Raw genomic sequence first — 16,184 nt, forward strand, 5'->3', positions numbered from 1 at the left:
CATGAAAATTCAATTTGCTCTGGTGGAAAGAACAACAGGATAATGAGGAGGGTTTGTTTTGTTTTTTTTTGTTTTTTTTTTTTTTTAAAAAAAGGAGATGAGAAACAAGTCTCTGCCTGTGTTATACAAGAAAAAAGCAAAAAATTCCTCTGTCTTCAAGAAAGGCTCAGGGATTCTCTAAGTGGCACATCCCTGCAGATGCACAACCCCCAGTTACTTCTGTCAGACTTGGTTGAGTGAAATTCTGTTACCTTTGGTATCCTGCCCAAATATTTTGTTCCTTTAAAAACAGTACTCACCAGGGATGCTATTCATCATCTGTGAGGGTGTGATTCTGGTGTCTTTGCTCAGAGCACACACTGATTTCACAGTGAGCAGGATAAGCAGAGTTTGCTTCAGTTTAGTTCTTTGAATATGAGAAAATAATCATAATGCAGAAAGAAATTGATCTCACAAAATGTGTTGTAGTAATACTCTAAAAATGTCATATCATAAACAGGAAAAAATACGTGCATTTGAGAATCAGTTTACACTTAAATCTCATAAAATTACATTTTAATTATGTATCAGCCATCAGAAATTCACATGAGCCATTTGCTTAAAGAGAGTTTATCAAAACTGAAAATAAACAGCCCGATGGTCAATAATAATGCAGTTCAAAAACATATGTAATAAATAGTGAATGATTTCAAAAGAATAAAGCTTCATAAATATCTTATTGTGAAGAGGTTTTGTGAATAAAGATGCCTGGGGGGTAGTTTTTTCAGAGAGTCATTGAAGCTGGTGTGCTGCTTTGTGGATTCCCATTGAATTGTCTTAAAATTTGCAATGATGTGTAGAAGGAGTGAGAGGATTGCTTGTTAATGGAGAAGTAATAATGGAAGAGTAGCAACTGTAGTGAAAAAGAGGGTATTTGGAATATGTTCGAAGCAGAAAATAATTTAGCCATCACAAAATAAAGTTTGATCAGTTCTTTCAAACCTGTAAACATAATGCTGCTAGTCTGGTTTGATGGGGGCATAAGAGTTTCTTCCTTGTGGCAAAATGTTACTTTGTTTTCCTTGCTTTCTGTGACCAATATCAGTAGCCTTAGATTTGCAAGTTCTCCTGTCAAAGTTGTTATGGATACTACATACAGTCTCCAGGTAAAATCAGAGTCTCATTGCAGTAAGCTCTATTTTAAAGAGAAAAAAAAATACCATCTTAAACAAACAAACAACAAAACAAACAAACACAACCAGCAACCAAACAAAAAACAACAAACCAACTAAAAAACAAAAAAAACCCAAACCAAACAAAAAAACCCACAACCAAACAAAAACCAACCTAACCAGAATGGAGGCACAGAATAAGAGCTGAGCTTCCATACATGTGGAATCTGTGTTAGAGAAAGGACATGAGCCCCTACATCCTGGTCTTAAGTCAGCACCTGTGACCCTTTTTTTGCTTAGAGCATTCTTCTCAGAGTTGTTCTTTGCTACGGAATTCCTTTTGTTAGTAAAAAACTAGATTTGTAAAGTAAGTTGGGCTAAGGAATAGGTCCACACACTGACAAGAGATTGCTAGCACATCCCTCGTATGGTTTTTGGCCTGGATCAGCTACCACTGCCTCAGGGCTTGGGTAAGATTTGGGGTCTAGCCTGGGTGAGAGCTCATTCCTGATTGACAGTTCGGATGCTGTCTGGCTTGCTTGGGAATAAGCTGTAGGGAAGTATAGCTGTATTGTCGTTGTCGCTTTAGCTGAAAGGAGACCAAGTTGTGGGGTGCCAGTTGGCGTTGAGTCCTGAGAACAGTCCCTGACCCTTTCATTTATTAGTGTAAAAACTAGGCAAAGGGTCTCTGGCTTGGTGTAGAGCCAGATGAGATGGCAAATGAGACCGAGAATAACAAGTTCAGTCCATTGTTGCCATGTGAATTCCAGCTGCTGAGAATTATTGGCAAGGAGTAATCACCAGCCGTGAACCCATGGGCACCACCAGACCACGAGTAGGGCTGTGGGTGAAAGCCTCACATGAAGCTCAGCAGGTTATCCAAAGCTTATTAACACTCAGGTCCCTGGCAAGACCCCAGGGGTCAACACTTGGCCGATTGTGTGTAACATCTTCATTACTGACCTGGATGAGGTCAGCAGGACAAGGGACGTGATCCTTCCCCTCTACTCAGCTCTGGTGACACCACACCTGGAGCGCTGGGCTCTTTAGCAGAAAAGAGGCATGGACGCACTGAAGCAAACAAGGGCTGTGAAGATGATTAAGGACCTGGAACATGTGTCAAGTGAAGGGGGGCTGAGAGATCTGGGACTGTTCAGCATGGAGATGTTGGGGAGCAGCAAGGACTGGCAGCTCCCTGCAGGATGGGCAGTTCTGGGGGACAACATGGCTGGGGGGCATGTGCAATCAATACTAACCAGGAACAAGAACACCAGGTTTTAGATGTTTGTTCACTGCAACCCAGAGGTTTATTTTTCACTTACCACAGTTTTCATACTGTTCAGAAATGCAAATCTCTGCCATTTTAGCAGCTTCAGGTTTTGATAACATTACATAGTTTAGAGTTCTAAGAACTGCCTTTCTTATTTTGAAGTAAAGGGCAGTGTATTAACATTTTAGATGTGCAGATGTGCTTTTCTGAAGTGTTTGGTTTTGCTGAGATGTTTTCCATATTATATGATTTTATTAATTTTTTTTTTCCCCACTGCTAGTATTAATGACAGCATAAATCAAGATGCATAAAATCAGACTTGTGGATATCAATTCTGTTTTGCTTTGTCTGATCCTAGTTGTATGATTGTGTTAATTAACTTTGGCTATCTCAGCGATGAATCCAGGTTAGGATAATAACTGAACTCTTTGCTTAGGTCACAGATGAGTACTTGCACTTAGAAGGTATTTGCCATGAATCTGTTTCTGTATATGTTGTGTGTAATGAGAGGCTTCTACATCTCTGTATAGAATGACTGATGATGACATTCAACTGGTCTAATTACCAAGAGTGTTTTATATTACAGGCTTGGCTGAAAAATTTTACTTTTTACAGATGATATCAATTTAGATCTTTGATGAAGTGATTAATTGGAAGCACCAGTAACAGTGCCCTAGAAAGAGTTTCGAACTGAAACATTGCCTTGATGATACACATAGATATACTCTGAGGTTCATTTTCCTTGTGATGTGCTTCTAGGAGTATTGTTGCTGAGCTCCCAAACTTTGGTCAGGTTTCATGCATTCAGAAATTATGAGGTCAGAATTGTATAATATGACCAACCAGTCTGACTTGCTGAATAACATGGGTCATAAAATACTCCCAACTATTTTATTTAAACTGATACCTACTTTTCAGAAAAGGGTGTTGGTCTGTATTACAAATTGACAGCTGAGACAGTCCAACACATCTCTTCCTGAACTGTCCTGGGAACAGTTACAATTTTGCACCTTTCTTCTCATCTGAATTTACTCAAAGCTAATTACTAGCCAGGAGATGTATGTTCTTACTACCACACTAAATTCATGAGTCCAGCATCAATGCCTTGATTTTTTTGTTGTTGTTGTTTTGTGTTATTTAGTTGGTTGGTTGCTTTGTTTGTTTTTTGTTTTGTTTTGTTGTTTTTATTTATTTATTTTTTAAAAAAAGTCTTCAGGCTTAGGGTTGATATCATTTAGCCATCTGAAAATTTAGCATTTAACCTAAGTTAGGCATTTGGCTTCTCTCAAAGGAGAAAGATGGGTACTTCTTGGAAGTGATTTATTCCACTTGTCTGAGGGTGATTTGGCTCTATGGAGAGGCACATCCCTTTCTAGCTATTGCACAGGGAACCTCAGTTTTGACATCTACAGTGTGTTTCAAGAAGATGGACTCAATTTGAAATCACTACCTTTTGAAATTAGGTCCATCTTTTTGAAACACCCTGTGCACCTTGAGACTAAATTAAGCCTTTTGGTACCAAAATTACATTTGGACATTATTTCAGTTAATTATCCTCTATAGCTCCATAGTCATTTTCAGAGATGTGGCTTTTCAAGAGATCTCTATTCCCTAGGCTGTTTTCCTATTGTCTTAGCATAGCTTTCATTCCATTTTCTTACATATGTATCTTCATATTTAGTCATATTAAAACAGATATTATTTGATTGCACCAAGGTTTGTATCAATGACCATCCTTTTCAGTATTTAACATTTCTCCAACCTTTACTCTATCTACAGTCTTTATCCAATATTATTTTATATTTTTTCCAGGCAGTGGCAAAAAACGCTAATTAGTGTAGGACCAAGAATTGATTCTTGTGTGACCCCATTCGGATGGCTGTGGCATTAATCTGCAGGTGATCTGCTGGTTCAGTGGCATTTGCATTAAATACTGAAGAGTCAGATGTTTGTCTGTGACAACTAGTTAAAAATGCGTCCCAGTGGTCAAATATTTATAATGAGTGGAAGACTGTCAATCTTCATATCGGAATGAGATTTTCACATTCTTATCAAAGGAAACCTCTAAGTGAGAGACTTAAGTCAACCTCTACAAGGCTTTAGGCCAGTCTAAGAGCCACAGCCCCTTTCCTTGCTGGCAATAAGCATTTCCCTTAAGACGCTGAGCAAGTTTCATTTAGGAGGAAGAGGTAATTTGGAAGGAAGAGGCATGGGGCCAGTAATGGGTCTTCTGAGCCTTTTGTAGTCTGTGCAGCCTCTAGACACACTGCTCCAGACAGCACTGCAATATTCTCCCTTCCCTCTTCTCCATCTTTGCATGACAGAAACACCAGGAAAAGCATGGGGTGCAGGCTTATGGTAGAGCAGATTGGTACCAGACAGTATGAGAAAGGTGGGTGTGGGGATGTCCAAACTTCTTGTAGCCTCCATGGTTTATTTTTTTCAGAGCACCTTCTTTAGATGAGCTACTCAACAAAACTTAGACCAAAACTTGGATTTGGTTTGTGGCAGGATCACACTGGCATAACTTAAGAGCACTGCAGAGTCTGATCCTCTGTTTGCAATAACCTAAGTTCCCAAACACCCTTGAAACTTGCCCGTATGTTGTATTACGGAAAATATTTTTTAGCCAGTTTACAAATGACTAGCTTTACAATAGAACTTCCCCAGTGAACACAGACAAAAGAAGAGACAATGAGTAACAGAAGACCCTGTCATAGTCACAGGACAGAGAGGTGATTGCTGGCGTATGAGAGATGAATTTCTTTCCTCTGTTAACAGAAAATCTTCTCACTGCTCAGGCTTCTAGAACAAGTGCAGATCAAAATTTCTCCTTCCTGAATTAATCTTAAATTTTTGCATCTTCTCAAACTCTAAAATCTGATTTTTTGGTGAGACATCCCTGTAACAGGAGGTGTTGACCAAGGTGCACTGCCTCATAGGGTGAGATGCAAAGCTCCTTTCTCTGCTATATGCCTACAAACCTTTGGAGAGATGTGCATTTTCTTGATGCCATCCTACCCTGTGAATACAGGGGAGGCACTGTAAGAGGTGTCTATACATTTAATACAACTCTTCAATATAAAATGAGCTTGAATGCAAATGTACACGTGATCAGCCCGCAACTTTGCCAAACTGGCTGCTGTATACATTTCCAGTGAGCAGTGTAGAGATGCACATTGTGTGCAGCATAATTCTTCATTTCCTTCTCATTACTTTTAATTTTCAGACTAACTTTTTTTTTTTTCAGTATATGGGAACTACACTGGTTTATATATATGCATTTTTGTAACCAAGGCAATGAACCTAATCTGGTTGCTTGCACTTTCCCATTCTTCTGAAAATTTATTTGGAATCTTTTCTGAGATATTCTTCTAAGACAACTGAAAAACTCTGAAGGTGATAATAGGTGTGAGAAAGAAAACTCTTTTTAGATTTGGCAAAATCTCATGTGTATTTAATACATAATTGCCATATTTATGTCTGTGACTGTGATTACTGGTATTGTTATGTGGTGGTGTTTTGGACTATGCTAACACACTGTCATACGGGGAGTCCCAGATAAAGGCTGGGACAGTGCATTGTACTAGGCATTGTGTACACCGTGACAAAAAGACTGACTCTATTTTCCCAAAAAAAGACAGCTGAGCTAAGAAATAAACAGCAACTTAGGAAGACCTAGGAAATAGGTTTAACTTGCATCACTTTGCAGCAAAATACCTTATTCCTGCACTTTGCCTCCAAAGGATGCATGCTGTTCTGAGATTTGCTTTTGCATTTCAGGATTAGGAGCTGAGTGTAAGCTGATTGTGATCTCTGCCTCTTTAATAAGGCCCGGTTGGGTAGTACCGGGGAACTAAGCATGTCTAGCTCTTCCATCATCTGTCAGGTTCAAATGGCAGGAGACCTCTTGCCCTTCAGAGAAGTTGCCTCTACTGTTTTATGATATCCTGCTAGATGAGAGAGTGTGCAATCCCAGAAAGCAAAGTATCGGAGTTTAGCCAGCTATTTGACCAGGTCATATGGAGAGCTTTGAAAAGGCAGCTTTCATCTTCTACTGCTAAGGATTTTTTTCAAATAAGAAAAAAAATAACAGAAATGTAGTGAAAGCATAAATGTGCTGCTTCATTTTATGCCTTGCAAAGGATGTTTTTACCTGGTTATACCACAGGGTTTTCATTATTTACTCTAGCACTGTGGTTTCAGTTCAAAATGCAAAGGTTTTCTCTAGGTAAAGTGCAAATGTTGTGTATCTTTTACCTTCTTTTCTTTTTTGTATTTAATTGGCAAAGGATCTGAAGATGATGACTGAAATATCTCATAAGTAAATGCAAATGAAATAATAAAAATACTGGACGGCAGGTCCTCTTTTCTCTTCTGCAATATGAAGACATTCAAAGGACTACATAAGAATTATTTTTCTCTCTAGGGTGAAGTAGTAAAGATTGCTTTGGTTTTCTATCATTCCTCAACAGTGTTTTCAAATATGCCAGTTTTAATATGAAGAAATCATTGCTAGAGCTAGGAGGGATATGCTTAGTGTTTGCTTCATGGACAGGGGTGCTGTGTTTCTTTGCTTTTCACTTATTCCCTGCTTTTCCTTTCCTGCCTTAATCTTGCAAGCAAGTACAATAGTGAAATACCCAGGACTCTTCCTGCTCTTGAAGGGGCTGGAAGGACTAAAGGATTGTAGTTGTGCCAATGAGGCAGTGTCTTGAGCTTGTTGCTGGCAAATTGCACTTTTAGAGTTGCAGAATAAGGGAGACATTTTAGACACAAGGATTTTTTTTTTTTTTTGAGGATAATATATATTTTCGATTTGCCAAAATGGGTAGCATCCATTTAGTTTTTTCTATGTATTCTGATACACTGAATTAGGGTCAGTGGCAGTTAACTAAAAAAATCTGTCTTGCATCTGATTTGATCCAGCTCCATGAGCTAACTGACCTTATTGACTGAAGGGAAAATGCAGAGAGAGTCTTAGGGCACATTTCCATTTCCCTGGCCATAGTCATTCTGTGCCAAACAGAGGCAAGTTGGTGCAGCCCAAAAATTGTTCAATATTCAGTGACTTTTCAAAACTGTAAAGACAATGGTAGGTTTGCTCTGATTTTTGCAAGTTCTGCAGACCTATCACAGGAGTTCAGAGACAGGTAACCATAACTGTGTACAGTACAGTTGTGTGCAGATGAGAAGGTTCAGTTGCAGATGTAGAGGTTCAAAAAGCTGCACACCCTGTGCCTTATCCTGCTCTGTGAGGAGGGATAAGGGATATTTTGGGGGCTCTGTGCACCCATAAATCCCTTTATATGTCAGGAATTCCTCCTGTGGTTGTCTGCATTATGTCTTGGATCGTATACACCCAGATGAGGCTTGAAATAATCAAACATAAGTGCCTTGAAAAATCTTGGCATGTTTTGCTTAGGTATTCTTTATTAATTGCTGAGAGATTTACTGTAGCTTAAGATCAGGTAACAAGAACCAGAGTTCATTTTACAGCTTACCTACTCAGTGGAGTGTGATGCTATTATTTCTGCATTGTGTTATTCTCAGAGTAGATTTCAGTTCTTTTTACAGCTGAGGAGAACTGAGCATCACAGGTGGTGTTTAGGACCACACATTTGGCTTGCAGTTTAGGTCTGGCAAGAGAAGGATTATACCATCTGGTCTTCAGAAGTGCTTAGCATCTCCAGCAAGACATTGGATAAACTCCAGTGCAGGTTACCTGAGAATTGATGCTGCTGAACATTGCAACAGAATTGCCCATTGTGTGTTGTCCCATGTGTATATAATGCAAACATTATCTATGGTCTTATCTAGATTATGGAAACTCCTCAGCATTGCCAGAACACACATGCAGCCCCATGTGTGCTGTCTGCAGTGGATGCTGGAATAGTCAGGTCAAACCCAGTTTTACCTCCTAGTCTTTCAGATGTAAGCAGAGATTATACAAAGTAATGATACATGCCCCAGTTACTGGTCTTATTATCCCTAGTGCTGTCTAAATATTTCATTAGTACTCGAGCAGTTTAGCAAACTCCTGGTTGTAGAAACAGCATTATATACATTTTTTGCTTGTTTTCTCCTGCAGGTGGGTAACTTGGTTTGAAGTTATTAAAACCATAAAGCTGTCTGGTGAGCATTACTGATCAGATAGTGGAAAAGCAGTCTTATGTTTGTTACTTTTACCTTTATCTTTGTTTACACATAATCTTTGAATAAACTTAATATGATTTTTTTAATTATATAAAAGAAATATTATCTGAGCCCCAAAATTATCTTCCACAAAAAAATCAAATTCAAAACCACTTCTAGAATATGAGGAGCAGATATTTTTTTTGCTATAGTTCGAGAAAACAGCAGTGGTGGCTGTTAGTGGCACTACGGTATGTTTTGTGGTACACTGTGACATGGGAAAAGGATCAAGAAGACAATAATTATATTAAAAGGTGAAAAAACATTAAAACTTTTGAACAAAAAATGTTGTACATGAAGGTGACTGATTCACTCACTGGCCCTGTCTAACACTTGTTAGTATACCAAAACAAGCAGCATGCGGACTGGTTTAGTACTGTCCAGTTGCAGGCATGATATGAAGATTCACTTTTGAGAGTCTGAGTTGCTGGTTTTGGTTTTGACATATGCTTATTTGAACCTTGCTTTTTTTTCCTTTTTCTCTTTCTCTTTGCTACTCCTTTTCATTAGCAGAAATATATTGTTCAATGACAGTTGAATTGGAAGAGTGGACTAGTACAGGGCTTGAGAGACATCATAGAAAGAGTAGCCACAGTAAACTGTGAAATGTACCTCCGAAGTAGCTGTCAAAAATTCATTATTTATAGCAGGATATACTGCTTGATATGTGGCATTCTCTATTCAGTATGAGTATTACCTCAGTGCCCTAACATTACGTTATGGGGCACTGTGATTTTGCAGATGTCGAATGCCAGCTGCGGTGTGCAGATGAGGTCTTAATCTCTAGTGATCAGAAACTGTCTGATGGTGTTTTTCACAAGAGATCATGTCACTTCCAGCTGGGCCTAATCAACTTACCCAAATCATCCTGCTAATTGAATTGTTCGTGTTCTTCACTGCTTTCTGCAATAAAATGGTGTTGCTAAATAACATCGTTTGTTGATGAATAATACAAACTCTGTGGATGGTTTGTTGTAATTCAAGTAGAGCAGAATACAAAGTATTATTAGTGCCTAGTCATTAGATAGTAACAACTATTGCTATAATTAAAATATTACTATCCTGACTACAAGAAGGAACTTTACCACAAAAGATATGGAGAAAAAGAAGAAAACCAGATTTTTCCTCTTGTGTCACACCCATAAAAATATTTTTTGTCTTCTGTAGTTTCTCTTTTTTTTGGTCATAGGAAACTTTTGTATGTATCTCTAATCTTTTGAAAAGTTGTAGGGAACACAATAAGTTGCAGCTCAGCATTTCAGAACCTCATTATATCTGGAAAGATGCTGAGCTTGGCAGGGTGACTAGAAGGCATTTAGATAATCAAGCAAAAAATATAGTTTAACTATCTCTTAGTTATTTTAGCAGTGGGTGGCATTGGCAAGAATCTGGTGCAAGGAGAAGTTTGAAGAGCTAAGTGGTTTGAAAAGGGGCTTTTCAAAGCTATAATACATAGTGGTATAATCAGTGGCGATATGAGGAAGCTGCACCTCTGAAAGTTTAATGCTCTATAAATTTGCCCATTCAAAAGGAAAAACAACAAGAAAACCTTCCACATGCACATACCATTTCTGCGATAGGAAAACTGATGGGTGACCATGGAGAAGAATAATTTTGTTTGTAGACTGGATCCCAAAGTTGTTTGGTTTATTTTTAAAGGAAAATTAATCAACAATTTTTGTGTCTTTTCTGGATTATTTCAGAATTCCTTGTTTCACATCTATCCAGGTATCACAGTTAAGATGATAATGATCTTTTGTTTGGTTTTGTTGTTTTGTCTTCTGAGCATTCAGTGTTTCTGCAAGAGGCATAAAAATTTTAATTCTGGTTCTTGGTGGATCCATCTGTGACTTTTAGTTCTGATTCTGAATCTGAGGTAATTTTTCTAAATTCTCGGATAACACTATAGTTAATTTAAGCAAAAAGCTTAATGGGAAATAATCTCTTGTGGTTGCTCACATTTATAGGTGAGTCCTTTCTATGGTATTGACTTTTCCTTTGGAGTGAGCAGTCCATGAGCCTAGTGTTTGTTATGGGGACGATCTGCAGAAAAAAGAAAACAATTGGTACCAGCAGGCAAATAGGGCACAGGATCATTATGTACAACATACTTAGTTGCTGTACTCTGTTCCTTGGGGATTATGAACATGTTTTAATTCCCAGCATATGGAACTGGCTGGCTTTTAGATACAGCTGGATTCCCTGGCTGGTGCAGGCAAGTGCGTGTTTCTCCAAGGCACAAATGATTCTTCTATCAGAGAATGATCTCAGAGGGAGATGGTGCTGGTTATATCACTGCTCTGCCTCAGGGCCTTCATTTTACCTGGGAAACATAAAAACTGGAAACAGCTGCAAGTGGCATGTTATGTAGGAACATATTCTCTCACTCACTTTCTTCTCTCCTGTTTTCTTGACGATCTGTACTGACAGTGGGATGGTTGCAGTTGTTTTCCACTGCAAGCGCTTGCCCACTAATGAACCTTCTACCATCAGCAATTACGAGATTTTTGCTGGATGTGCTAGTAGGCTTCAATTCCAGTACCTCCTGCTCTAAAAGCAGGAGTATTTTTTCCACTCACTTTGGCTACATAGCAGATGAGAAGACACCAAAAAAGTTTGCTCGCACGGTGGTACATACATGTGTTTGTGTGGTGCTGGACGAGGACTTTGTAGTCCAAGCAGTTTTAAATTGTATTTACTTGAATATGTTCTGAAAACAGAACCAGTCGTCTAGTGACCAGGTCAATGTGTGAATTTGCATGGATTTTGTCTACAGTGTTCAGCTACGGAGGTGTGACCACAATACACTGCAGGCTTGAAGCCCGTGGATGGGACACAGAGAGAGGTTTCCTTGTAGATGTACACCAAAATCAGTTGATGGATCTCAGAGACATTGTTTTATGTAGCTTGCCTATCACAAAGGGTAAGGCCACATGTCTGGCTATGTACATCGTCAGGTGCCTTGGCCTCATTAGAGTTAATATAAAATGGGCAAGGCTGAATCTGGGTTTCACTGCTTGCCTCAGTTTCTGTATCTGTAAGTTACCATTTGGCATACCTGCTTTCTTACTTCTCTTGTCATGTGTTAAGCGTTCATTATGCAGTAGTCGTAATATGTGTTGAATAAAAAAGGTAAGAGACTGGTTAAACCCTCTTCTTCCGTCTGCATTTGGTATCAAGGATTACAATAAATTAATTCATTTATAGTTGCATTTGACTTGCTATGTTTTAAAAGAGTGACTGAATTATATACATCTTTAGTGAAATATTCAGTGCATCTCATTTTGTTGTTGTTGCAGCAATCGCTGAAAAGAAGAGGGAGCAAAGACCTACCAAAATCAGAAAAAAAGTCACAGCAGACACCAACAGAGGTATGTTGTAATAACAGTATCCTGGTTTCTCATGTGAATGCTTCAGAGACACTATGGGAATGATATACATGATTTGTACATTTGCACTTTGCTTGCTTGTTTGCTTTGCTCTTTGTTTTCCTGTATGCTGTGAAATGGAGAGCCCTTACCCCAGATCTGCAGCCAGACAACACCATGTCAAAGACCATCTAAACAAACATCTGGTGCTACAACAGAACCCACCAGTTTTCATGTACTCTATATTTTAGGGAAAATAAGAGCATCAGTGAAAATAGTGAAAATAGGAGCATCAGTGAAACAAGATTATAGGCCCTTTGTGTGCTGACTTCAAGATTTTTGAACCCTGTAAGATCTATTATAGTGTTGCAAGCCTAGAAATTATACGGATTTTTTACAACCCCCCCCTCCCGCCATTTATTTTCTGGGGACTCTGCAAACTTCAGTTGTGCGTAAAATAGTCTTTTCCCCTCTTTTAAACGTAAGTATTTATTTCCCTCTCTTTAATTTATTTATCAGTGAAAAAAATGATTGCAGGAAAATCTCTGAGTATGTACAGCTATGTACCTGTGCTTGTTAATCTTGTAATTTAAGACCATCCACTGGAGGTCTTCTGTTTTACATCCAGTTTCTTCAAATACTTCTTTTTTTCTTTATTCTAAGGAGGACAATGAAGACCTGAAATGCCAGCTACAGTTTGTCAAAGAAGAAGCAGCCTTGATGAGGAAGAAAATGGCTAAGATTGATAAAGAGAAGGACAGATTTGAACATGAGCTGCAAAAATATAGATCATTTTATGGGGATTTGGACAGTCCCTTGCCAAAGGGTGAAGCAGGTGGTCCACCTACCACAAGAGAAGCTGAACTCAAGCTTCGATTGAGACTTGTGGAGGAGGAAGCTAATATTCTTGGGAGGAAAATAGTGGAACTAGAGGTGGAAAATAGAGGACTGAAAGCAGAGCTTGATGATTTAAGAGGAGATGATTTCTCAGGGACCACTAACCCACTCCTGGGAGAGCAGAGTGAATCCCTGTCAGAATTACGACAGCATTTGCAGCTAGTAGAAGATGAAACAGAATTGCTGAGGAGAAATTTAGCTGACTTGGAAGAACAAAACAAGCGCATAACAGCTGAGCTGAACAAATACAAGTACAAGTCTGGAGCCCACGAGAGTTCTAGACACCATGATAATGCCAAGACAGAAGCATTACAGGAGGAGTTAAAAGCTGCACGAATGCAGATCAATGAGCTGAGTGGCAAAGTCATGCAGCTCCAGTATGAGAACAGAGTCTTAATGTCCAACATGCAACGCTACGACTTGGCCTCTCATCTTGGGATCCGTGGAAGTCCCAGAGACAGCGATGCGGAAAGTGATGCAGGAAAAAAGGAGAGCGATGATGATTCCCGTCCCCCTCACCGCAAGAGGGAAGGCCCCATCGGTGGGGAAAGCGACTCGGAGGAGGTACGCAACATTCGATGCCTGACACCCACAAGGTCTTTTTATCCAACAACATCTGGGTGGCAGAAAAGCTTCACTGACAGGCAGCAGATGAAGGACATTCGCTCAGAAGCTGAGCGGCTGGGCAAGACAATAGATCGCCTAATTTCTGACACGAGCACCATCATAACAGAGGCGAGAATTTATGTAGCTAATGGGGACCTTTTTGGACTGATGGATGAGGAAGATGATGGCAGCAGAATACGCGAGCATGAGCTTCTTTACAGGATCAACGCACAGATGAAGGCCTTCAGGAAAGAGCTCCAGGCTTTCATCGACAGACTCGAAGTTCCAAAGTCTTCGGATGATCGAAGTGCAGATGAACCTTTGTCAGTGAGTCAGGTAGACTTTTACTTATTACAGCCTACAGGTAACAAGGCTCTGCCAAATGAATTAATCCTCAAATTTGATGTATGGCACATGAAAAGTCTTTATTCTAGACGGTGGATGAAAATTACCATTTCTTGAATTATTTTAAATACTCATTTGGCCATCTGAAACCTTGTTCTACCAATGGGGCTGTTTGTGAACGGTGAATAAGACTAGTATCCTGGAAATTTTAAAAAATGCATTCTAGGGGATATAAGATTTTATTTCTTTCCTTTCTGGCTTTGCAGCTGCATTTGCCAGAGCGGTGCCTTCATCACCAGTAAAGGCAGTGCAGAATGCATTTTTGGCACATACATGAATATGATTGTTTTCTTAGTGGTTGAGTTCCAATTAAATAAATAAAAAGAAAATCTTATTAAATTTAACAGGAGGAAACATTACATTTCCAAAAATATAGACAATATGACAAACTACAGATCAAAATAAACGATGCAAATCTACTCTACAGAGTCACAGAGCCACACCGATAGTGTGAATATTGGAATTCCTGTAACGGATTGTATCTTGTTGAAGGCCTATGGGTCACTGCTTACATGCAGTAGTGACTAGCATCTTTTCTGTAGTACATTTGTATGCAGAATTGTTCCAGAGAGGTTTTGGGGAGCAAATGCCCTGCTGACTCAAGATATTTTGCCATGAAAAATGAATATTACCTACCCTTATCTTATCATGAAATCCTATAGTTGGCAAATCTTGTTATTGCTCATGCTATTATCTAATGTTTTAGTAAGTCTCTTGCTGTGTTAATTTACTTTGTGCTATCCTGCTAGTTTACAGTCAAAGTAGTTGCCAGGTGAAACTGAAAGCTATTATTTCTTGTTCCTATGCTCACTAATTAGCCTTTTGTTTCCTTGTATCAGAAAGTCACAGACGCAGTGAGTTTAAAGTTAATCAATTACTATACATGTATTGCATGAAATCAAACAGAAATGGTATTTAGCATGCTCACTTTCTGATCTAGCAATAGCTTCGAGCTTGTAGAGCTCCCATTAACTTGAAGGCAGAGCACTGCATGGGCTTATACAAATTTAAAGCAAACTAATTAGTATTTCTCTAAAAAAATAACAGCAATCATTAAATTTGGCATTTTGTGGCTTGACCATGCAGAACTCCTAATGAAGTCAATGGGAGATGGGCACTTGGTCCCTCCACGAGCATAGTCTGATTCACTATTTATTTTGTTTAAACTTTGGACTTGCTATTCCATTAATTGACTGTTCTCTTTGTCTTTGTATTTACTTTCCCAGATGTTCCAGCCTATCATTTTACTTATTCTCATCCTTGTATTATTTTCATCCCTTTCATACACAACAATATTTAAACTTGTCTTCCTTTTTACACTGTTTTTTGTACTGTAAGCCATTCATCATTTACTGTTCATTGTAGTATTCTTTTCAGTTTGTTTATTTTGTCCACCCTCCAAGATAAGAAGTGCAAGAGACATAGTTTCTGTTATAGCCACTGCTGTAAAAACACTGAAGACTACTTGTTTGCCAAAACCAAAACAAAACCAAAAAACTGCAAAAAATCATACCAAAAAGTCACCCAGTTGAATAGGAAACCCAGTCACCACAGTGTTCCAGGTAAGCAAACAGAAAATGGTATTTTTCACTTCATCTGGTTTTATAATTTTTGAATAAAAATATCCTGAGTGGCTAGAAGCAATTTAATATTAATTGATTTACACCAAATCAGAAACAAAGCAGAAATATGCAGAGTGAGTCTGAGGAGTCTATTTCTTTCCTCTTCCTACTCCCAGAAAAAGAATTTGTATTCTAGCCACATATGAATAACAAAATTACATTCGATATGTATTCTGCAATTGTACATCACAGCTTCTATATACGTTGCATGATAACGTTTTTCAGCCCCATATTACATGGATTAGACACCACGGAGGGGACAAAATCATACTGGTTGGTATATTTAGCACTATATCTGGAAATGTGGCAAGGAGCAGAATCCCCTGAGAATGGGATGCACGAGGAGGAGGTATCAGAGTAGGCAAGGAGTCTTCTGAGAGATGTAGGCTGCTGCATTCTCTCTGTACTCTAGAAAAATGGCCACAATGCAGTCTGACTTGAACAGGAGTGATGTGAGTCACCTTGCTGGATGTCAAATAACTGTTCCTGACAACCTAGTTTATCAGATAGCATTTTCCAGTCTGTAGCTGCCAGGGCTCTGGATTCTCTCTCCAGGTCTCAGAACAACTTTTGAATGAGCATGGTAACTCTAGGCTTGCTGAGTGATCCCATCTAACAAGTATTACCCTGTTGATAATGAGTGACCACAAGTGAGGGAAGGTTGTGTCCA

General features: G+C 39.0%; 1 protein-coding gene across 1 annotated transcript in view; it reads left to right on the forward strand.

Moving 5' to 3' along the window:
* MTCL3 (MTCL family member 3) overlaps positions 1 to 16,184 on the forward strand; it is a 40,758-nt gene that overhangs the window by 14,086 nt on the left and 10,488 nt on the right. The window contains 3 exon segments of the mRNA XM_071806577.1: positions 11,916 to 11,987; positions 12,648 to 13,823; positions 15,119 to 15,454. Coding sequence (XP_071662678.1) covers positions 11,916 to 11,987; positions 12,648 to 13,823; positions 15,119 to 15,229 — 1,359 coding nt within the window. The 3' untranslated portion in view covers positions 15,230 to 15,454.

This window comes from Patagioenas fasciata, chromosome 3 (assembly GCF_037038585.1).
Source record: "Patagioenas fasciata isolate bPatFas1 chromosome 3, bPatFas1.hap1, whole genome shotgun sequence".
In the NCBI taxonomy this organism is placed as follows: Eukaryota; Metazoa; Chordata; class Aves; order Columbiformes; family Columbidae; genus Patagioenas; species Patagioenas fasciata.